We start from the raw sequence: 26,307 nt of genomic DNA on the forward strand, positions 1-26,307 counted from the left end.
GAGCGAAATAACCGCATTTCGTGGCTATAGATTACAGGGAATTTAAATGTCATGATATCATACTGTTGTTCTGTTATTGTGTAATTAAAAAGCCATTTGGATTTATAAAGCTTAAATAGTTTTATTAACTGTATTGCAGGTAACCAGTGATCGACCGCATACAGCATTCCACAGCCTGTTATTGAAAAATAAACAAATTTTATGTTTTTAATATTTACCTTCGAATATTTCCTTTACTAATACTGAAATCTTAATTGAAGTATTTTTTTTAGTTTGAAGATGTATAGTTTGACAAAATAATGTAGGCTTTGAAATAATGTTTGTTTCTCTTGTGTTCAAAAATAAGGAGAAACAAAAAATTGATTCTTTTTATTAGTTTTAGGATTTAGCAAAATATTTATCGATAAAAATCTTACAACACTATGCTCCGTTTCATTCAGTATTGTTGTTGGTGGCATTTTATTTATTCGTTTGGAAATATTACATTGGGACTCATTGTATTTCTTATTTTTCAATATAAGTTCTCCATCTTTGAAACTGTCTTTCATTTTGATTATTTAATGCCCTATTAAAATGTTGGTGAAGCAAAACAACATACATTTTATACGAATTTACGATTATTTCATTCTCTATAAATTTAAAGTTGAGACTAGCTTTTTAGATGAAAAAGCTAGTCTCAACTTTAAATTTATTGCGTGTTATTAACAAAATTGATAAATATAATACAACTAGTGGTCCGCCCCGGCTTCGCCCGTGGTACCTACATGTTTAAACTATCCTATCTCTCAAGTTGGATCGAACTGCACATGGTGTGCGAATTTTATTATAATCGGTTAAGTGGTTTAGGAGTCCATTGAGGACAAACATTGTGACACGAGATTTATATATGTATATTAAGATAATTGAATCCAACATACAGACTGCACTTAACAGTTCACTATTTAGTTACCTACTTATTTTCAATGGTATTTTATTCTAAAAAACAAATTAAAACTTCATTTTTTTAATATGATTCTTTACGAAGAGTTCAAATTGAAGAAGAAGAGACAAAATTAAACACTTTTACTATTAAGTTACTCAATTATTATTTTCTAATTATTATTTTCAATTTGCCCTCTACGGAAAGTGAAGTTTTACGCTCAAGCATGTAGACATTTTTATTTTACGTAAAATGCACTTTGAAGAAAGGCAAAATGTACAAAAAATGGACCGCAAAGCCATCGTAAAAACTCATCACATCTCAATGGTCACGACACCACACATTCCAAACCAAATTATATTCGAAAATTGTCTCATCCATCATCAGCAAACTAAACAGAATTATCGCTCTGATACAACCCAATCTCCATGCGATTTATGATCCCCTGGTACATCAGTTGCGGATTATTTATGTTAGTTTAAGCGTGTCTGTCTGTGTGTGGGATATTCTGCTATTAGGGATTTATGGCACGACTTTAGGCGGTTATTTTACTAGCTTTTCATTATATTATTAGGAAGATCCTTTTTCAGTTTCTGAGTACCTAGTAATTTTGAATTCGCATACTTAGGAATCATGAATGCAATTTTCTGTCATATTTAAAAACATTTGGCATATTTTTTTTAAGTTTGAAATGAAATATTTCCCTGAAGTAGCCAGTTCTTTCGAAAAATACTTTTATGCTTTTAAACATTTTTTTATATGAAACAAAACACGTAGGCTGGTATCTTAGATTAAGGATTGGTCTCCGCGCGCGCGCTACGACTAGATACCGCCGGCGTACTTGAAAAATGCGGCAACTAATAGTACGCCGAATTCGGCGTACCCAGGCCAGTCGTGTCACAAGCATTGTGTGGAGAGGGCGAACCGATAGTTTATAAAGATTTTGAACAAAATCTGAAGTAAAATGCCTATTTGTGGTCATAAAACTATTTAAAAATAATATAACAAAAAATAAGAAAGACACTGGGATCACGTACCATCACTAAGTATCGTATTATTCGAAATTTCTCCTTTAGTTAGAAAATTTTTTCTACGAAAATACGACGCCATTCAGTGTTGCCGTTCTGCATATCCAAAAAAATACACGTGGTTGAGGAAATCTTTTAGCAATAATTTGAACTTTTTTTTAATACTATTACTAACACATGTATAAAAAAGTATAATAACAATAATTTATTTCTGTTTAACCATGTTTAACTGACTCATATAATATGTTTTTTTTTATTTCCGCTTTTTTACTTTTAAACAACCTTTGTGACTATAGTATAGTAGCGTCGCAAGTGGATTTGAGTCGCATGTTCATGTATTCGATTCCCGGCCAGGTCAGGATGAAAAAAAATATTTTTGAAACTTCTTTCCAAGATGCCAGATTTCCCATTTATGAGGTAAAATTTATGTAGCTGGCAGCCCAATTCTTCACACACACTAGCGTCTTTACAAATTGCCTAACACACACTACAGAAATGAGTTGCCGCACTCACAGAGCTATTGTTTTTAGGTGGCGCGGTATCTAGTCGTAGCGCGCGCGCGGAGACCAATCCTTAATCTAAGGCTGGTATATTAAAGAGCACAAAAGTAGGTGAGTGTTAAAATTTAACGTGTTTTTTTATCAAAGCAATTTGAATTGTTCTCACACAGTTTATATGAAGTGCTTAAATTAAACGACAAAAATATAATAAAGCACCTAGTTCAATAAATTCACGAAATTATAATATTTTAGTAAGTATTTCTGCAACATAAAGCCACACTATGCTAAATTAATATTTGCCAAAAGTGGGTCACCCCAGTAGGTATATTAAGTGGGTATTCAGAAAAATTTGTGTCCGCCCGAATAAATAAGAAAAATAACATACCATAATTCATTTCTTTAATAAAAATATGACCCAAACAGTCCTTCAATATAATACGCTTTTGACAATGAGTGTATGGGAGATTTTTTCATAATAATCTCTTTATGTACGAAGGGGCGAGCGCGTGACCGTTATTTTTTGGATGCAAATTTGGACTTTACTACGCGGTAATAGGTAGTGAAAAATTCAGTGTTCTAAAGACACAATATTGCCGTATTATCATAATTTCATAACGAGGGGTGCAAGGATTCTAATAAAGCACGTATTTTGATTTTTTATAGCCCTTTCAATAACGTCTCGCGTTTCCCATTGACGTGGACACACGCTGTGGGAATGTATTTATATTTTTATACTATTATTGTGTTGTTGGTCTGTTTGGATGTAATAATTATGTTACTTACAATATCTAAGTTTACAATCATCACATTTAATTGTCAATATAATATTGTATTTCGAAATTATTTTTACGAATATTTGTGGTAGCAGTAACCGATTTTTTAATAGGTTACTGCTACCTACTACTGTAAAGATTTCTCTTAATAGGTACTTATATTATGCTATTGCTAATATTTTATTTATAGATAATAACCTGAATTGTTAATTACGTCATTTCACACTTCCACCGGCAATAAAACATAAAGGCCTTTACCAAATATTTTTCTAAGATACTTTTCATGTCTTATCCTATTTAAGACAAAAGGTCTCATCCCAAACGTAATTACGCACGTAAATAATTATTTCAATATACGAATTAAAATATTCTCCCCGCCTTTTAATATTTTTAACAAAAAATAACAGAATTAGCAGAAGTTGGTATAAAAAAACTAATAAATAACATTGTGCTCATTTATAACATTGTTCCCAAATTCTTAATATCATACCCTTCAATTAGAAATAATAAAATAACAGTATATTTCATCTAAGTTACCGATGTAACCTATTTTGCTTAACGGCACGCCCCGGCTTCGCACGAGTGGTTCTGGCTTAACTTTTCTTTTTAGATGTATACCGTTCGAGTTTGCTTCTATTTCACGTATAATATATGACAATTGTAGTGGAGTATATCTATAGAATGTTCTGGGAATTGGAGTACCGATTACAAAGCAGTAAGACGTATCAAAAATGTAATTTTGGAATAAATATGACGAGAAGATAAAAATAGAGACTACGAGTAACTAGAGACTACGAGTAAAAGTAAAACGGACGACGAAAATTATATACTGTTAAACACTTATTCCACTTAAATCTATTAAACTCCACGAACACTTATAACAATAGATACCAAAATACTCATACAAATTACAAGATTACAGATACTTTAAAATGACAATGAATCAAGTTTAAAGTTATAAAACACTCTAAAAGAGCTTTTCATAATAAAACACTTCAAAATGAATAAAACAAAGGAGAGTGCAACAGAAGTTTCGAGTAGCATTGTTATGATTCCTGTTCGCAGGTAATTTCTTAAATGTTTACATTTCAAGATAATAAACTGACGTTGTTTAAATTTGCGTCCGCACTCCTCAGTTTTCGGACGAAATTGTTAATCTGTGGAATTTAAATCTTGTTCCGTGAATACTTTGAAGTAGTAGTTAGCAGTAAAAACGCATTATGTATTATTCTATTTAGGCTATAGGCTTTGCTTCTAAAAATTAATTGTTGCAAATCGCTTAATACCCCATAACTGCGAATATTAATGAGCAAGCTTGTTTGTTCTTTTATTGACTTTCCATCATTCCAAGACTGGTATAATCGTGTTTCATTTAATTGCTAATGGCCGCTGTACACGGGTAGAGTAAACGGTAGAGTAGTGCGATAGAGTACTAACTATCCTACTTACTATACTAATGTAGATACCATTGGTTAAGTAGAGTACTAAGATTTGGTAAAGTAGAGTGGCTAGCAACGTATGACAGTTACTCTACTAAAACTGGTAGAGTGCTCAGAACTGGTAGAGTAGTATGTTAGTTAACTCTACCGTCTACTCTACTCGTGTACAGCACCCGTGCTACGATATAACTTGAAGTCGATGTTGTCTCTGTATTGAAATACGATATTCCAGCACATTCCCTGAAGTTTGGAAAGATGCAAATGTTATCCCACTCCCAAAGAAGTTGAATGCTAGCTCACTGTCCGATTACCGTCCTATTTCCATTCTCCCTTTCCTCTCTAAAGTTCTTGAAAGACTTATCCATCACCAATTAAGTATCTTCCTAAACTCGAATTCCATACTCAATCCTCTACAATCCGGTTTCCGCCCCGGGCATAGTACGGCTACTGCTTTAGTAAAAATAACTGATGACATCCGGTTAGGTATGGATAATAAGCAGCTCACGTTACTAACTTTGCTTGACTTTAGTAATGCATTTAACTGTATTGACTATGACGTACTTCTGAGTGTGCTGCGTTCTATTAATATTTCTGCTTCGGTGTTAGAGTGGTTCCGTAGCTTTTTGTATGGTCGCCGGCAGAGGATAAAGCTAGATGAATCCATTTCATCCTGGAGTTATCTGACTGCAGGTGTACCACAAGGCGGCGTCCTCTCTCCTCTTCTTTTTTCACTCTTCATTAACTCCATTACGAACAACATCTCATCCCGGTTCCACATGTATGCTGATGATCTTCAGATTTATACGCATTTTCCTCTGTCTGATTTGCCTACAGCCATAAACTCAACTAATACTGATCTCGATTTTATCGTTAGGTGGAGCAAGCTGTACGGCCTTAAAATTAATCCCCACAAAACGCAAACCATTATTATCGGTAGTCCGCAGTTCATGTCTAAAATCGTGTGGGATAATTTACCTTCCATTTACGTTGACAACACTAAGATCCCTTACAGTCCGTCTGTCAAAAATCTCGGTGTCCATATAGACCTTACACTTTCCTGGCATGAACACATGAAAAATGTCAGTAAAAAGTTATTTGCGGCATACCACTCCCTTAAGCGATTACGAAACTTTCTTCCGATTCCGACCAAAATTTTGTTAGCACAATCACTCCTTCTCCCTATCCTCGACTACGCCGATGTCAGTTTCTGTGACCTTACTGAGATACAGCTCGATAAGTTTGAGCGATTTCAGAACTTGTGCATCCGTTTTATCTTCGGGTTGCGTAAGTATGACCATGTCTCTGCTTATCGTCGCAGGCTGAAATGGCTGCCTATCAGATATCGCCGGGATGCTCATGTGCTGCATCTGTTGTATGGAATATTATTCGATCCCAGAACCCCACCCTACTTAAAAAACAACTTTGAGTACGCAAGTAACCACGGATTAAATCTTAGATCCAGTGATACTTATCTCCTTAATGTACCCATACATAAAACTAAATTTTTCAATTCCTCATTTACAGTGAAGGCTATTAGACTATGGAATGACTTACCAATAGCTATACGCAAAGCGAGTTCCATTGATGCTTTCAAAAACTTGCTTTTTAATTACTACATATCTTTAATTAAGTGATGACCTTATATATTTATGTATTTTCTCTCATCTATTAGTACGTATTATACATATTTATTTATTCTTTATCTTTTTATTGCTTCAGTGCTTCAGTATACACCACCTACCTGTATTCGTTGTTTTTGTCATTGCTTTCCTTGGTTGGGTTACCTGGAAGAGATGGCTCTGTAGCCATAAGGTCGCCCATTGTGCAATTTATGTGTATTCTATTTTATGTAATGTCTGTAATTTGGTGTGTACAATAAAGTTCTCATTCATTCATTCATTCATTCATTCATTCATTCATACGATACTTTTGAATCGTTATTAAATACATTGGAACAGTTATCTGTATCCCACGGTTTACCGTTAAGCAATAAAGATATAGAAATGAGATAAATTTATCTAATTGGTTATGCAATACGCTGGTTGAATGAATTAAAAACGGTTGATGTTTCAAGAGATTTCTTTCGGTTTATGTTTCATATTTTCGTGGTTTAAGTAAAATTATTAGCATGTGCGAAATTGTTCATTGTATAATAAAGTATGTATGTGTGTATAATAAAGTCCATTTTCATAGAATATTAAAATTTTAAGACGTAATAAAAAATATTTACATTTTAGACTTCAGCTTATAAGCTTAGCTTATAGGGGATATTTTCCCTCATTACTTATTCCCATAAAAAATGTCTGCTCACACATTAAAGTTATAGATTAGAAAACAGTTCACATATTAAAGCCGTCTACATCCACTTTTTCTTTTCAATTTTGAAATACACTTTATATTACTTCAAATCACAGCGTCAAATCCATGATTCACTTAATCCACCATTTCAAAAAGTCATTATCCTTTTGATTTCTAATAGAAATACAATCAAATCTAGTCCCTATAGTTTAATACCATTAAATCGTGCAGGTGATGACTCATATAATTATTGGGGTGTCTGGCCAAGGGAAGTTTTCCAAAACAATACACATTAGTATTTAGTGGGGCCCTTATCTGTGATATTTATCAGCGAAGGGAAGCAATAGAGATAATTATTTTTTGATAATTGTGCTTTATGACCTTAAACTAAAACCTTTATCGTACTTTGATAGAGTAATTAAAGCAACCTTTACTGATTTGTGGGTTATTAATTTATATAATACTAGCGGTCCGCCCCGGCTTCGCCCGTGGTACATATTTACGTTTTCTCTACATAAGAACCATCCTCGTATTTCAAGAAATATAATAAAAAAAGAATTATCGAAATCGATCCACCCGTTCTCGAGTTATGCGCTTACCAACACATTTTGCGATTCATTTTTATATTATAGAAGATAACTGCCTTACCTATATGTATTCAAAAGATACTGCTTCCTTTTACGATTAAAATGTCAAATATATTTTATACAATTCATATTTGATAGTCCAATAAACAAACAAATAAGAACATAAAATTAGTCAAATACATTTCTAAATAATATTTTGTTAAAAGTACAGTCAGTTTTGTGCAATTTAATAAAAGAGATATTTTAAAAGAGCAATTACTTATAGGGCTTGTTTGCTCTTCTCGGTAAAAGCTTTTCGAACCAAATTTGACTTCTATGAAAGGTAAGTAAACTTGAATTTATTTAATGTACACTTGACTATAATATCATTTAATAAGATAAAAATAAAAGCGGAAGGTTCACATGAAATAAATCGAATGATAAATCATACAACCCCAGCGTTATCTCCCTAAAAAGATTATCACAAATCCTCGATCTAGCGGGCTCTAAGTCAAGAGCAAATATTGGGCCAGCGATTGATAAGGCCACCCAACTATCCTTAACACTGTCAAATTTAAACCACCCCTGTTAGGCTGTTAGTTACTCCCTCCAATTTCCGTGTTTCATTCCTCAGTGCAAAACCCGCGCGGTCCGGGACGAACGTGTGTCGAAATCGGCCGGTATTTGCCCGAAACTTTATCGTTACTAATTGTGATCTAAGTGCGTGCTCAAAGGAGTTTTGGAAGTTACAATATTTCGGTAAGTTCGTTATATCGGAGCTTGTTTTTCACAAAGTTTGCGCGTGCCGTGCGCGCGCTCTACGTGATATTTCTGTAATTCAGTTTTGCTTTTGAAGCAATTACAGTAATGCTCTAGTTTTTTTAATTGCGTTTGTTATTGTGTGTTCTAATTAAATTATGATTGGTTTTGAAATATTATTGATAATTATACAATACGCTTTGTAAATAAAAATTTAATTAAAATAATAGAAGGGTTTTAAAACAAAAGAAAATAAGAAATACATTAAAGCTTTTTATGCTCTCGTTCCATGATTTAATTACAGAGATGTTCGAATTATTTTATTATTGTATAATTAATGTGCGTATTGTAAATTAATGTATTCACGTGAATAAATTTCGAATTATTTATAAATGGATGGACGAGATTTATAAAACATTTAAATATTGAGCCTGACTAAGAATAATATTATTCACAGCTTTTTCATTTCAAATTTTCATTTATTGTAAATTTAACATTATTTTTTAATTTCAATCAAGGTTATAGTAAAAGACATAGCTTTTCTCATAAATTTTATTAATTTTTTTATTGTAATTAATGATTTGATTAGCTTTCAATTTGTTTAACACGTTTTATATAATAATAATAATTAGGTACTTTATAATAAAATACTTTTTAGTATACCTATGTCTGCAGTTAATAATGTTATTATGTCCTATGTATTTTTTTATAATATGTTCAGTGCTCTGTTTTTAATTATATTGAACAAATAATATTTTAACATCTAGCTGTGACATTTAACATGCAAATTCGTTTAAAATCAATAATAATTAACACAGTATACTTTCAATGGCTGCCATATTATTATATATACAACAACTAGCTGTCCGCCCGGCTTCGCCCGTGGTACCTACATGTTTAAACTATCCTATCTCTCAAGTTGGATCGAACTGCACATGGTGTGCGAATTTTATTATAATCGGTTAAGTGGTTTAGGAGTCCATTGAGGACAAACATTGTGACACGAGATTTATATAATATATTAAGATAAGATAGGTATACATTTTCAGGATGTAAAAAATCCGACAACAGTTCTCGTATTATTAACCAACAATTCAATTAACCTCTCCCATATCTAATACAATAATTTAGTAACAAAGAGTTCGGCAAACAAAATTGGATTTGCTAATAAATAATTTTCATTTGTAACCGCATAATCGAATTTATCACGTACCAAATCTAATTACATACATATTTCCCCCGTTTCCCTGACCCACGCGTGTATTGCTTTTATTATGTTATCATAATTCACAAATTTCATATTCGTGGCTAATGAAAAAACTCATAAATGTGACAAAAGAAATCTTTCGTCAGCCATTTAATTTTGTGACGTCATTTTTGTATTGTGACGTATCTAATTACGAAGACCGCGATACAAATAAATGTAAAAATACATTTTGTATTTATTTTTAACTTATCTTGCTTTTTTTGTATATTCGTTCTAATGTAAGAGATGCGAAACTTTGTCTATTTTCACGCCTGAATAATAATTCAGTTGAACAGCGTCTCGAACGAATTTTGATTCGTAAAGAATTTAAGGAAGGGCAGTTATTTTAGGCGCCAAATCGAAGTTTGAGCGGGATTATAGTACGTATATTTGTATGGGTATTTATTTACTATATTTTATTATTATCTTTATTTATATGTAGTTTATATGGGAAGTGATTATTGACAATGCCGTATCACAGGAAGAGCTTTGAGCTTTTGCGGTTGCGTTACATATACATAATGAAACACTAATTATCTTGGTTTATAGTTCAAATCGTTAAATGCTTAAATGAGGAGATACCTTTAGATATCTAAAGAAAGTAGTCTTCTAACTTGTCAATGTTGTTAAAACAATATTTTAGAAAATTCCATAGGTACTCAAAAAAAAAAGCTTCAATATCTGGGTTTTGATAGTTTTATTTAGTATATGTATTAATATAATATCAGAACATATTATTAATAATAGAAATAAAAAAAATGTATGCGTGTACTAGAGTACACACGTAAGAAGTGAAACTTCTATAAGACCTTAAAAATGTCACGAGTATAGCGTAACTGTAAATGGCGTAACTAAAAAAATGTTACACTAAATTTTTGTCACACGTTTCACTTCAAAAAACTACAACTGATTTAAAACGATTTATTAATTGCACAATGTAACAACGTTTCGTACGCCCAGCAGAGCGTCACAGGCTGATTGTAGTTAAATAATTAATTGAGTCAATAAACACGTAGGAAAAGTCTTTTAAATTCCATCAAATTCCTCTTACGGTGCATTAACATCAAACGAACATAGAGCTAGAGCTAGAGCAAGAGCATTCTTTCGTGATCTTTTGGTGTAAACGAAAACTTGTATTCAGTATCGTTCAGTATTAGAACATTACATAGAATCTTTTCGAACGCACTAAGAACAACGAAATACTGATGGAAATGCACCGTTATATCTTATTTATTTATTTATTTGATCAACCAACATTTGTTTACAATGATTCTTAAATATAAATATTATATAACATACCTATAGTTCTTGCGATAAAGTAACAAATAATTAGAGGTTAACACAGCATGCGCCATTATACAGAGCTATTTCTTAAAAATAAAATACAAACTTATTGTTATTAACTTAAAAAGCATTAATTAGTAGAATGATTGTTGAATCGTATTTCACTTAGTTTGGGACCCACTGTCGTACATTAATTGTAAATCATATAATGGACAAATAATGGATTACATAACTTCAAAAATGAGGAGATTATTAATTTGGTAAACAACTTCTGATGAGTCTTTTTTTATATGAAAGCCTTCACGGTGGTCCCATTAAATTTTATCCATATCTTCCGAGTTTTTGAGGTAGATATTATTAATAATGCGTCCTTAATTAATTTTTCATCATTGCTCGAAATCTGATTTTTATTAAAAAAAGTTACTAGCTTTGAGGTTTTACGGTATAAATGAGTACACTTTTAATACAGTTTATTTGAGTTTTTTAAACCGTTTATACGACGTACGCGCTGTAAAACCCACGACTTCGTTCATAAAGCAGTCGCAAACAAAATGTATGCAGTCACATCTCACGGACGCGTTCATAAAACTGACCGATTTGTTGTTTTTTACAACTACCCACAACTTTATTGTTCTTCCGTTTGAATTGAAAGATTGCGCTCATATTTTGATGACCGTGGGTTAGTATAAAATGTTTTGATTATTATGTTGTGGTTGATTTAATATAGCATTTTATAATGTTATAATACTAGTAGTGTCGCGCGGCTTTCTATTCAGAACTTCCCTGCTTTGTATACAAACTATGCAGTTTTCTTTTAAACTAGAAACGTAGGTACTTGATAAGTAATCAAAATATACAACTTAGGTATTTAAGACTCATTTAGACTATTTAAAACTTTTGTCGTTGTAGATCTCAGTTGTCCTACTCAAAAATTCAATAAAGGATAGTTTATTTTATTTAAGCTTTCGAATGCAAAAAACCACATTCAAATCGTTTCATCCATTTGAAAGTTTCGATGCCACAGACAGATACTTCTTTTTTCAAGTCAGTTATTAATATTAGACCCTAACAGTCTTATCATCTAATTATGTAAATCTAATCTTATCCTTATTTCCCCTCATTTCATTTGGTGTTCGATTCTTAAAGCCATTAAGGTCTTTATTGCAAGACCTTATTAAAACCACGCTCAGAATTCTTAATGAACGAAGTCGTATTTTTTTATATGGAGGGTCCCAGATTTTATTCGTTGTATTTGAATACGTGTTGTTGACTGTTACACTGTTATGTTTGTGGTATTATAACAGAATTAAACTATTCGTATAGTATTCAGGGATTTGGGGGAAATGTTATTGAAGTGAAACTTCTTTATTGGGGTTGGAAAAAATTTAGTGTAACATTTTTTCGTTACGCGTGACATTTTTCCGTTACGCGCCATCTTTTTCTTATGAATACCACGCGTGATTTGACGTATTTCTATAAAGTTGCATAATATAGTAAATTATTTTTTTAAAAATAAGGTCATAAAGAAGTTTCACTTCTTACGTGTGTACACTAGTACACGCACACATTTTGTTTTAAGTAGAGCTGCTATATCTAATAAAATAATTATAAATGTTTATATTACCTTCGACAATACAATACAATAGTCTATTCTAGAATAGAGGTGTTATCATTATTATAAAATCTGTGTATGAAACCATATTTATTTACTTCACTGTATACAGATTTCAGTAAAAGAAATTGCTTACAGATGGTTTTTGTATAATAATAATAATAAGCGGCTAATACGGAGAAAACTAGAATAATAGATCGAATAATAGATCAGAAAATTTTAATTATAAAACTTGCGTGCACAGAAATTAAAAAATTGGCATAGACATTACGTCATAATAATTCTGGAAATTTCCACGAATCCACGCCGAAGAACTAATTATTTATCCTGTTTGGGAATGCTACATGAAATATATAACGAGTAATTCCAATATTATATCGACAATACAATTAAAATATTTGCATACCAACAACATATTTCGCATGTTTACCTTTCTCCCCGTAGTTGCCTGGCAGAGATTACCTACTGCATAGTGATACGGCCGCCCTTTGTTCTTTTATTGTTACCTTTTTTTGTACCTATTTGTTTTCTTGCACATTAAAGTGTTAAATAAATAAATAATTCAAATTTTATGAGACGATCTCATATTTTGATCGACAGTTTATACTTTTGATTGAAGTGCCCAATACAATTTTGTTAAAAATATTTTTATTAAACCGCGTGCCTGTGACGCTATTTTTATTCCAATATATTCTGGTTGAAACCGGAAAAGCGTGATGCGAATTTCCTGCGGTGTCGGTATAAAAATAAAGCCATTCCACTTTATCTAAATGCTTCCATAAAATTGTAAAAATGCATTTATTCCACTCTCTTTACTTTATTTGCATACATCCCGAATATTTTCGTTCAAGTATTTTGGGAACGGAAATAAGCTGGCATTTTTATAATTACACTTTCGTCTGTTGTCATTTTGTTGAGAACAGTCGACTTTAGTAAAATGCAAATATTATAAGTCTATTAAAACCGCTTTGAAATGAATGAATGAGGTACTAACTATTCCGAGAATTTTATCAATTTTATCGTTTCAATCTTAGCATTCTAAAATACAACTAAAAACCTTCTATTTCTAAATGTTATGTACCTATTACAGATCGTTTAGTTAAAAATTAATCAAGTCACAGCGACGTCGATAAAAACATCATTAACGCAGGTGAAGACAAAAAGGGCCATTCTAAAATCACTTCAAAGAGGCTTTGTAATTTAAGTCTACCGCCCATTTATATTACCTTATGGCCGGCATATTTTCTCATTCCAACAAGACGCGCACACAAATTGTCTCCTTAATAAGAGGTTAGCGCCATTCTAAGGTTCCGTAGAGTTTTAAAAGGTTGTAATAATTTTTTAAGGTTCTGTAGAAGCTTCGTACATATTTATTAAATCATAGTGAGTTTCATAATGAAATGTAAATATATAATAAAATGGTCTCAAAACAATTAGAAGTATAGTTAGGAGATATAATATATTATTCCTTTGTTTTGTAATTAAACATACAAAGATCGCTGGACCGTGTTCAAAATTCGACCTTCCCTTACGATTGTTGCCCGAGTTTCCAAGGCACGTATCGCCATAATAATATAATATACAATATAGACTGTAGTATAAATAAATCAGTATTACTTCTAGTTTTGATATATTTTTATGAATGTATAAAGATGCCGATCGTCTATAATAATTAAAAATGTAATCTATGTTATAATTGGTAAATAATGCAAGGTCTTTTGTTTTACTTATCACTCTAAAATGCAATGACTTGATATGGTAAATATAGCGTTTTTAGTGGATACCACTAGTTACTTTATAACCCAAGGAAAAGACCGATCACTTAATACGTAATGTATTAGGGTAAAACTCCTTTATCCTTTTTTGACACCTTATAAACCCATCTACCAATAGACTCAAATAACATTTCAGATTTGTAAAAGTGCTTCCAATTTTTAAGAAATGTTCATAGAAATTTGTACCCAGAAGAAACGTTAGCTCACTTATCTAAAAAATTATTCAATTTATTCAATACACGTAACACACAAGACATTTCAAAACGCCCTTTCGAGGAATTATTTCAAAGACATCCAAACTCAAAAGAAATGTTAAAAAGGATATTTACCTGCATCTACCTGTGGATGTATTATAGTTTTTCTAAAAGGACAGTAAAATGTCAATGAGCAAAATATACCTGGTGAGGTATGTAGGATTGTTTTGGGGTATTTCTAAACCTCACAATTAGTCATTTCGATGGAGCTATTGAAGAATAATTTCACGGATTAAAAGATTTCTATACATTTTATGTGACACTAGCTGGTTTCCGCAGTTTCGTCTGTGTTAAGAGGTATTATTTTAAAAACAACGCTCCTTTGTTCTCCAAAAGAAGTATAGTCACTTCTTATAACAGCACTTTTATGTCTGAAATACAATGCGTTTAAGCATAGTCAAGCCCCTCGTTGAGAGGAATTATATCAATTTGCTACTGGCCAGTGTACTGAATATCGCCTTAACTAAACTGATTTGCGTTACGCTGCTTTTGTTTTAAATTGTAATATAACATCCCATTATGGCATTTAAAGTTTTATATGAAATCAGTCTAGCCTGAACATGTGTAGTCTTTATTTACTTTCATAGATGAGCCAGGTACCTACTCTGGATTTTTCGCTCAGACACGTACATACCACAACTAACTTCTAAAGAGACAAGTTTTTCATTAGATGCTCCTCCCAAAGGGCACAAACCAACGTTCTAGAACATTCCGGAACAACAGCCATCCATCAAAACTAAAAATGCTTATTGGCTTAAGGGAAAGGCTTGGAATTGAAACTTTACACTCGCAGTCTAAAGCCGAGTTACGTTAATTTTGTCGAAGTTGTACTGAATACTCCAGCGGCTTCAAATGTGTCTCTTAACAACTTTAGAGTGGATTAGCTGACGTTAAAGATACGGGAGATGTAAATGAGTCAATGGAAGTCGTAAATATTTGAAAACATGAAAGCAATTCAATTAAAATAAGATATCATTTAAATCACCGATTTAGGAATGTTGGATGCGTTTTAATGATCATTTGGAAAATTTCAAATGCAATTTATGAATAAAAAATGTTAAGCAGGTACGGTATGTAAAGAGAAGAATTTTTAGCCTATATTTAGAGTCTCAGCTTCGCTTATTTCCTGCGTCATCTTACATCTAACAATATTTATAAGTATTTTTTCTTATCAAACATCAATCGTAAAAAAAGTATATTTAAGTATTATCAGTTATTATCTCTAGATCGTAAAAAAATACTAAGATACAAAATAAATTTGTACAAGAAGGCTATTTGTATCGATAAACTTACCATCAATAAAGAACCTAAACAAACAATATTATTTACTTAAAATATCCTCCAAATTTATTTAACGAGCCAATACGATTTGATTATTTAGTAATATCAAGTTTGGAGAATAAATACATTCAAGAAGGAATTTGTTTCGGTATCTTTATTTAGGAGCTTTTTTAAGATAACTTCGGCCTGCGCCTTTGCTTGCGTAAACGGTTACAGGAAACCTGTGCTATTTCAAAAGACAATCTATCATTTTGCCAATTATTATTCAAATCTATTCATCTGTTTTCATGCAATTGATTAAAAATAACTATACAAACTTTTAGGATAATATGTATTTGATTAGAAGAATAATATGCTATTTACGAATGTTTAATATATTCTTACAATTAAGGATATATTTAAAAAAACACGGTTAATAGAAATACTTATTTCTGCAAACAATTCAGGCATTAAATACTATTACGAACTTAAAATAATATGGTTTCAGCAACAAAGCAAAAAGCTCGCGTAAAGTACCTATTTGAAATATCGGTTTAAGTATAATAGGAAAATTTGTTAAATAGAGAATGTTTGATTATTAATACGGGAGAAAAATTAGTTTGTACTAAAAATTTATGTATTTACAATTGATACCAAATCACACCCAAATTGTTCTAATTTAATTGACATTTAAATACGTCACAAAAAGTACCTTACCGATAATTTTGCACCTCAATAATTAATGCAAATACTTTGTCTCGAACAAAGCTAGGCTAAGGGCCGATTTTTCAATGCTTGGATAAAACTTATTCGTCGAATAATGTATAAAACTACAATTTTAAAAACGTATTCTAATTGCCCGTATTTGACAGTTTACGTGACATTTTAATATTATCGTGTAATACTTTATTGAACGGATAAGTTTTATCCAAGCATTGAAAAATCGGCCCTAAGGCGAGCTTTTATTTATAACTAGAGTGAATATTAAAACATTTATTTCAGTAATACATCTAGATTGTTAAAAATCTAGCACACCAGTTTTAAGTATTTATAAACGTCTAGCTTCCAGGATAAGCTAACGTTACATAACTTTAGAAGGAGAAATTTTTAATTGAAAAAAATAGACGACCAATAAAGAACATAACGTTTTCACAGTTTGTGAATTAGTGATGTTGATGTTTAATCGCGGTAAAAAGTAGCTTATGCTACTCTCCTAAATTGTCTTCTAACTAACAAGAAGCAAAAATCATATCATAAAAAATATGGTGCGTTGCTAACATAACATACAACGGACAATCGGCAAACGACATTATTTCACGTATATTCTAAAATTAAAAATATATTAATGTATAAAGTGAATAAACTAGTATTATATGTATCTTGTTTATTGTATTCAAGAACAAAATGTATTTCTGGAATAACTTAAATACTTTAGGATCTCATAATGTGTGTGGTCTTTGTTATCTTATCCATATTATTACGTTCACAGAATGCCCGTCTCCACTATCATTTATAGATCACAAAATGGTCAGATTAATGCATGTTTTACGGTATTCTTGTGTGATATTAGTTACTTCCTGACCCAGACATTTATAAGTAAAAAAAATTGGGTCGGAACAATGTTGAAACTATAATTAAAGTGAAGTTAAACACAGTCTGTTGTAGAAAAATATATACTGCAATTTGACATAACAATCTCCAATTTCTAAAGGTACAACTCAAGAAAAAATATATAGCCTTTTTTAAATATGAGAGGTTCGTAATGTAATACTGATAGAAATATACTATAATATTATATTATATTGGAATTTTAAAAGGTTGCAATATTAATAAGATAAGAACAGTATCAGAAAATCATACATTACCATTGGCTACGAATAATAGGTAACTAAAAGGTTTTCTCTATTGTTGTTCGCATAAAAAGGCTGTAGAATTTTCTTTCCGCGTTCCTTTATTTGAGGCCATTTATATAATATAAATTTAAAACAAAAACGTTTAGAATTTTCCGCATCCATCACAAGCCGATTATTACAAACAGCACCGCATTCTACATTATAAACCAGTACTTCTATATTTCAAAAGCTAATTACAATTTGCCGTCTAAAATAAAAACCGATTTTCAAAGTACTTTTAAGCGGCTTACACCGTCATTACAGCCAGGTAATAAATATTTTTAGTTTAAAAGGCAGCTCCATTGTTCTCGATTTCACGGAGCTCCCTTAATAGAAAAGTGTATTACGAAAATAAGACTCTACGACAAACCTTTCCTTTAGAAAATTGTTTAAATTTTCTAAGAAATGAGGATGTACGGTAGTTCATTTGCGACGAACTCAGGTATTTTTAAAAGTGTCATCTGAAATGAAGAAAGACAGACGGTCGGAATTAACTTAAAAGTTTTTCTTATGAAATGACTGAATATACCCTGTTTGATGTTTGCTATTTTAAGATGGTTTTGTTTTTAAATTAATTTAAAACGGACAAAAGACGTGGAGACGCTTTGTGCTTTAAAAATTTAATTATCGCGTCTTCTTCTTAGATTTTCAATAGACGACGGCTTATGAATGGCAGCTGTTAGTATTCTAGTATCAACATATAGACTGAATGCCTAATAAAGCCGCCTGAAATACTATATTTCCTTTATATGAATTTTCAATCTCGTCTATTTTAAGACTGCAAGCATTCAAGATTTAAAGTATCGTAAGCCTGAAATATAAGTTGTAGATGGTTACTTTATTATGTGTTTTAGACGGTATCTAAAATGAAATATTGGAATATTATAAAATATATTTCAAATTATAGCGATATAGCAGCAACTATGGAGTTCTTGCCGCCGCCGCACGGAGCGTTTTGTGTGAAAAAAGAGGATCGTCCATCCGCCGTACGTCTTATGGCTGGTTCACACTTTGATTAGTGCGAGTGCAGGTGATGAGTGCAGGTGTTTAGTAACTAGGTGTGGACAGCGACTGTTTAGTGCAAGTGTTTAGTAGGCTGTGTAGTAAAGTGAATAGAAGCGTGTTCTATTTTTTTTGCGAGTGGACTGCGAGTAGCCACGTCCCGCGCGCCCTCCCTTCCCCCTCACTCGCAGTGTGCCTGCCTAAACACGTCTGGACAGGAGTGTTTAGTGTTTAGTGTTTAGCGTAGTGTGTAGCGTCGCGAATTGCACCATTGACCTGCATTCGCACTAATCACCTGCACTCGCAGTTGAATTGGACACTACTCGCACTACACACCTGCACTCGCACTAATCACCTGCACTCGCACTAATCAAAGTGTGAACCAGCCTTCACGTACCGCTTCGGCACCGTAGCCGTCCGATACGAAATGCATAAATTGAAAGCGCCCTTATTGAATAAATAAATGTCTGAGTTTATAAGTAAGGCATTAGGCACACACAGCTGTTGCGTCAGGTTACTGAAAGCAAAAAATTAAACCTTTATCAATCAAGGTGTAATTGAATTTTTTTTAAATTCAACTTCAATAATACACTTTTCTCTTAGTTTAGCTATGACATAAACCTCTTTATAATCATTCATATTTACCACCAATATAATCAACACTACGAAAGTATTACTCAAGGCTCCAAAGACGAAGTTATTGAAAAAAATATACCTGTATTATATGAAAAATAGCATGGATTTCTTACCATTTTCCTTGACACTTATGAGCAACGGGGAAATATTACGTATATTTGAAATACTCGCCGATAAGACTCACGAATAAGATACATCTTGTAATATTTTGTTGAAATCTTACTCGACTTCAAACAAGGACAAAATATTTTTTGTATGTAATTCTATTTCTATAGAAATAAAACTTTAAGCTTTGAGTTAAACTAAAGAAGGTGAATAATAATTGGGTTTCGATATATAGTAATTAATTATTTAATATCATGGGCATTTTCTTCATATTCATAAAATAAACCTTCAAGAAATCTGTGTTGATTTTGATCAGTTTTTTATGTATTGGGTTTGGCTTTGCTTCGCCCGCGTGGTGTTTTGATAAAAGGTAGCCTATGTTCTTTCACAGGGTCTAAAGATTGTCTGTGCCAAATTTCATCAAAATGGATTTAGAGGTTTAAGCAGGAAAGCGTAACAGACAGACAGACAGATTTACTTTCGCATTTATATTAGTAGGGATTTAACTATTGTTATTTTCAGAATTCACTTTATAAATATAGTACCACATTTTATATGAAGCTCACGACGTTTGTGGAATTTGTATGAAAATTATATTTAATCTATTCATATTTCAGGTGAAGTTATAACAAGTTAACTTTTTCTATAATTATTATGCTCGAAGCTGGTAATAAACTAACTTTTATGAATTTTTTATCGAACAATAAAGGACTTTACAAACTACAAACATTTTTAAATAGAGTTACAAAGTTGTGTCAACGTTAATTGTGTTACAAAATACATTTTACGCCATATTATAATAATTTATTTACGTTGTATTGTTATCATTTAAGTACGATTATACAGAAAGTACTTGAAATTGAGATTAATAACTTTTCTTGCTCAGCTTAGAAGAGTTGGAAGTATAGAAATTTATAATTTAGAAACACATTATTTTATGATCAATTTGGATACATTTGTTTTCACTTAATATTTATTTATCATAAACTAGCTTGACCTTTAACACAGGATAATATATTAAATGATAACATAGTACATGGTAAAACAGTACTTTGTATTCCATTGTCATTACATCCACAAATCAACAGATTATTCATTTAAAATATATCATATTTCTTAACCTACAGTTTCATAAGACTAAGATATTTCTTGGTATAAATTAAGATTTCATATAAAACATCCCTAACATGAGTCCACACACTTTAGAACCTATTTGGTTCCATATTTCTTTCAAAGAAACAATTTCACCTTTTACCGTTAAATATCTGAGTCTTTCCGTATCAAATCGAAAGGAAGTAACTTTATTTACTCGCTTGATTTCCAACTTTGTTTTACAATCGAAAATCTCTTGTTCGTTCAAAGAATCGAACTTTAACATCCAAAGAGCATCGATACAAAGCCTTTTCAATATTTAAATGTATACAGTTCTTTGACAAAACAAATGTAAGAAACAAAGAAATATTCCTTGTCAGAATTTTGTTCTCTCTTTACAGTATGAAATTTGAGACATAAATTTAATTACGAGTTTATAAATTCTGGGCTGGATTGTTTTTTATGGAGCTGTTTTTGTAACGATTTCGAAGAAGTCGATTTGAATATGTAATTATTTTTATTTTTCATTTTCGTGATAGAAATAGGGTTTCGTTCTTGAAATTATTATTTTAAATTGTATTAATTTACATTTTAGGAAACATTATTATTGTTAGCGTATCTTCCAGTTGCGCCTTACCTGTTCCCTACCTACAGATTAACAAAACAATATAAAGCGTCGTACCTTTGATAGTAAGATATTTTGTATGCATATTGCTAAGAAAGCGGGCAACTTAATTAAGGCATAGTCAAAATGCGTGAAGGGTTCAAAAATCCAATACGTAATAATCATTTGATGAAACGAAAGGGCAATCTTCTGTTGCCTTTTTTTTGTCTCTTATTAAGCCGTCGGGAATGAAAGGAACCAATTAAAAATGGCCTTAATTAAACGCTTACCTTTGGCTATAGTAGCGTAAAGAATGACAATTATTGTTCTAATTATTGTTAGATCTGGACAAATAATTAAAAGAAAACTGTATTATATTAACTTATTGGAGTGCTGAAAAAGCTATATTGAAACGTTCACAAACGTTTTTTTCTTATTGGTATTTATGTAAAATGTATAAGTTTTTATTATAATATAGATACATACGACGCATCCATTGACGTGAATTCATCAACGTTTAAACGTCTGAAACTTAAATTTTTTAATGTAACATAGCTTGACAAATATAAAAATAATGTACGTTTACCTTTTCATAATACTAATGTAGTAAAGTAAAGCAGCCAACGCTTTTCCTATGAATAAAATGATGAAAATAAAGAACAATATCCCATTGTGACGTCAAAAGAAACTGTCTTACTATTCGTGAATTTCATAATTAAAGAACGGCTAAAAGTTGCCGAAATTACTATGGCTCTGTCTGGAACCACAATAGTTCACAATGTTCACAATCAGGATATTTCAAAGGATACAATGACAGAGTTAAACAAAGGAAGTGTATGAGTCATCCGACCCCTGCAAATTAGTCGGAGTGCAACTTGTCAGGGAACCGCTGATAATAAAACACCCTGAATAGTTACACGGTCGCTGTCCACGTTTTATGATACCAATTAATTATTCCACGTTACTTTTCCATACAACCATTATAACCATTACGACTCATTATAAAAACCCATCGAGTCATTTAATATATTGTACCATGCTCTCCTTTTGTTTCATTTAAACGTATACTTCAACAATAAAATAAAACTACGTTCCCGCACAAAGCTAAGTTGCAAATTAAAAAATAAAGTCCACGTTTTAATATATGTTTTGCTTGTTTCAGGCCGAGTGAAAAGGCTGAGAACCATGGAGACCCTCATTCAATATTTACTTCTAGCTCTCGCACTGACTTCAGTTCAAATATCCTACACAGAGAGCCGTTTAAATGAAAAACGCAGGGATAAAACTGAAAGGAGATACCACGCGGCGCAAGCTAAAGACAATATGTGTGAAATTGCCAACCGAGAATCAAAAGTACATTGCTACTGTGAAAATACAGAAATTAAAACAGCCACTCGCGCCGACTGTTGGGTGTTTAACGGTGGCATTGATGAAACCGATCCAATTTGGGCAAGTTTCAATTCCCAGCCGCTCCTCGAAAAGCTAACGTTCAACGTTCGATCGGACGGCGCACTCAAATTTGTGCCACTTAACGTGATTCACAAGTTAAAACGCTTGCAGAAACTACAAATACATTATGCTACGCTGAGCAAGATCGAAAAAAAGACCTTCACGAACATGTCGACAGTGAGAGAAATAACGTTAATGAACAACAAAATAATGGAGTTGGACTTTTCCGCGTTCGCAAACCTCCCGTCGCTCGTAAACTTGACTATAAAAGGAAATAAAGTGACCGAGATCCAGAGGGATGTTTTCGTCGATTTACCGAGTCTCAGATATCTCGATTTATCGTTTAACAGTATTAATCTAGCTCACGACGGATGTTTCGAGCATCTAAACGTCCTCAACGATCTGGTATTGGAAGCGAATTTAATTTCGGTTCTAACCAGGGACACTTTTAGGGGCCTCGCTAATTTGACGAGATTGGATCTGAGGTCCAACAAGTTATCGATGATTGGAGATTTGACGTTTATCGAATTGTGGAATTTGAATGAGCTTCTTTTGGATAATAATGAATTGAAATATCTATCCGAAAGAGCCTTTGACGGATTGGCGATGCTTCAGAAATTGTCTATGACCGGCAATAAATTACAAAGCATTAACGAAGTGCTATTGGAAGGCGTTCGAGGGCTCGAATTATTGGATTTGAGGAATAATGAAATTGAATTATTTTCCTATGAAACTGTTAAACCCATTTTGGAAAATTTAAAGCTGAAAACATCGGTACTGTACTTAAGTGGTAAGTTTTTTAAACAAAATCACATATTAATTGACTCTTAAATAGAAATTGTTTAAGTTTTTGTATGTTTATATGAAGTATGTAATACTATAAATAAAATATTAACTATTTATATATTAATTATATATGTCACGGCTAAAGGTAGGTGAGAACATAAACTTAAGATTAGCCGGCTAAACTTAGGTTTATTTTCGACGAGGTGTTAATGTTAGTTTGTTCTATCTTTAGCCGGCTAAACTTAAGTGTAACCGCAGGCCCGTGGCTAAAAATGTCGGGGTGGGTAGATTTGGTTAGCGCCGGGCCGGTGGAGGGCTTGAGGGGCCCGCACAGTGCCAGAAAACACTCGCCCTGTTCCTTACATGTATTATAGTAACCAAATCTACCCACCCCGACTCAGGGCAGAAAGCTGGTGGCTAGGTTAGGTTAGGTTAGAACTCTTAAGACCCGCACGAGCCGAGCGAGCGCAGCGAGCGTGCTGCGGCAGCAGCCGGCGAAGTGCCAGAAAACACTCGCCCTGTTCCTTACATGTATTATAGTAACCAAATCTACCCACCCCGACATTTTTAGCCACGGGCCTGCGGTTACACTTAAGTTTAGCCGGCTAAAGATAGAACAAACTAACATTAACACCTCGTCGAAAATAAACCTAAGTTTAGCCGGCTAATCTTAAGTTTATGTTCTCACCTACCTTTAGCCGTAACATATACATAATATGTCAAATATAGAATTATGTTTAATATTTTGTACCAATATTAGGTAAACTTTAAGAACCTTTGCTAATTATTTTCTAGAACAAAGGTTCAAGTCCAAAAGTCCTCATTTTTCATAAAGATAGTTAAATTGCATTTCAAAAGTATTGTAAAATCAATTTCATATTGCATAAAATATATCTTTATAATCGCAATAAATAAAAATGTTCCAAATAATACTCTATAAATAAAAAGACCATACCATTAAAGTATTAATAGCATACAATTAAATTGTAGTTCTCTGAAAGCAGCCATTTTTCGTTGAAGTGAATTCAAAATACATTATTGAACAGTTGAACACCATTCCGTATCCGGATTAAGTAAATTACAATGTTCAAATATATTATCCTTAACATGTAGACATGTCATTTAGCAGTAAATAACACAGCAGACACATTTCAAGTACGTTCATGAGAAGATAAATAACTATATTTTAAACAAACAATGGCACGCTCCCTATAGGGCTCTAATCCCCTATAGGGACACCCCTCTCGCGTTAAGCACAATTAATGATTGTAACAGTTCCCCATACGAAGTCAACAATGGCGTAATAACACGATTTAGGCACAATGAAATATGAATTATTAAAAATCAACAAACATTACGGGTCCGTTCTCATGATAATTTCATTACGCACTTTTGTTAAACGTCGATACGCGTCGGGCTGAATGAGCCGGAGTTTTATTAGATTACGTAGGCGGATTCCATGTGGATTCCCCCGAAATTTACGATCTCATTTCGCTTTCAAATATTCCTTAACGCTGCATAAATTCATTTGTAACCATAAATATTTATTCGCAGGTAACAAATTAAGATGCGATTGTCGTCTATCCTGGATTCAAGTTCTGCGTAATGAAACAAAAAGCGAACCCCTCAGACAGGCTCTCGACGACGTCACTTGTATTCCGAATGTAGCAGACAGCGTCGATAATGCACTAAGTCCCAAAAGCAGTGATGGTAAAGATCTTAAAACCGATTTAGATGTCGATGCTGATGATGATTCCTTCCAACAAGATGGTAATGAAGATGAAACGTACAGTGAAGCAAATAGTGCATACAAATTGGAAGATGAGAAATCAATCAATCAAGTTGTATTGGTCGATATGCCACCTGAATCTCTACCTTGCCCCGGCCAATTGGGACAAAACGGAGAAGATTCACTCATGCTTTCATCGAAAGATGAAAATTATTGGCAATCGAGTTCAAGCGTAAAGTTACTTTCGAGTGCTGTCGTAATACTTACTACGCTTTTATTAAACCTTTCTCATTGAATTTTTATAAACTTTCCAACCATGGCTCAATACAACCAGAATTTCCCTGTGTATTGTTACATAATTGTGTATTCTGTATAATTTCCCTTGTTTTTATAAGGAAAAAAGACTGGTTAAGAATATTTAATTAAATTATTCCGTAGCGAATAGTCTGATTGCGACAGCGAAATTATACTGTTAGGGTACAGAAAGATGATTGTAGGTTGCGAATGTTTTAACGCAATACTTTCGTGTTTTATATAAGGAAAATAAGACATTAATTAATTTTATATGACGTCTAGTTCGCTTCGAATGTTTGGGAAAGAGATTTCAATTAAAAAGTATAACAATATCATCTAAATTATGTGAAACATTTTGATTTAAACATAGTGATAAGTTATCTAGTATTCATAAATAGTACCTGCCAAGTGTATTGATATTGGCAATGTATTTTGCTCTGAATATATTTGTAACTTACGTTTGGCTGGGTTTCAACTTATTGAAAATTTCATACTTGGAAATATGTTTACGGTCTACATGAAAAATATGGTGAGAGTACGACCTAAATATTGTAAACGATATTTAAACTGCATCCTTTATGGTTTCAATTTTCAGCACTTTATATAATTGACTTCACTCCGCCATTCAGTTCTGGGAATTGAAATTGTGTACGTTAAATATTGAAATTACAAGTACATCTTAATGTATAAATTAGATTACTGAATTTCAACCAGTGTTGTTTATTTTTCAACACTATTCATATAAATCGTGCTTATGCATTTAATCAAAATTATACTTATAATTATCATAACAGTTTTTAAATCATGCAATGAAGTCGATTACATATTTTTAAATAATAAATAATAATCGATATTAAAAAAGCTCAAACATTCAGTAGTTTAAAAATCCTATTTTTCGGAATTGCATATCATGTAAGTAATTTATTTTGTATTCAATTGAAATATGTATTAGTGTTACCTACTTATGTATAATTTCTTGGAAAGCATGTATATAAAACGCTTTTT

General features: G+C 32.3%; 1 protein-coding gene across 1 annotated transcript; it reads left to right on the forward strand.

The window, feature by feature from the left end:
- Nucleotides 1-8,134: 8,134 nt before the first annotated feature.
- On the forward strand, nt 8,135-26,049 carry LOC149486933 (uncharacterized). Its single transcript, XM_089697006.1, has 3 exons — nt 8,135-8,282; nt 22,207-23,283; nt 24,834-26,049. The coding sequence occupies exons 2-3, from the start codon at nt 22,230-22,232 to the stop codon at nt 25,301-25,303; spliced, it is 1,524 nt and encodes a 507-aa protein (XP_089553132.1). The 5' UTR covers nt 8,135-8,282; nt 22,207-22,229; the 3' UTR covers nt 25,304-26,049.
- Nucleotides 26,050-26,307: the final 258 nt, after the last annotated feature.

This window comes from Colias philodice, chromosome 7 (genome assembly GCF_061535455.1).
Source record: "Colias philodice isolate Cphi_HAF_F1 chromosome 7, ilColPhil1 Martin Lab GWU primary, whole genome shotgun sequence".
Classification (NCBI taxonomy): Eukaryota; Metazoa; Arthropoda; class Insecta; order Lepidoptera; family Pieridae; genus Colias; species Colias philodice.

Bases quoted from the DNA above. Each gene is read 5' to 3' on its own strand.
- LOC149486933 (XM_089697006.1), top strand. From the start codon at position 22,230: ATGGAGACCCTCATTCAATATTTACTTCTAGCTCTCGCACTGACTTCA. The intron at 23,284-24,833 runs GTAAGTTTTTTA...ATTTATTCGCAG, and splicing joins ATCGGTACTGTACTTAAGTG to GTAACAAATTAAGATGCGAT.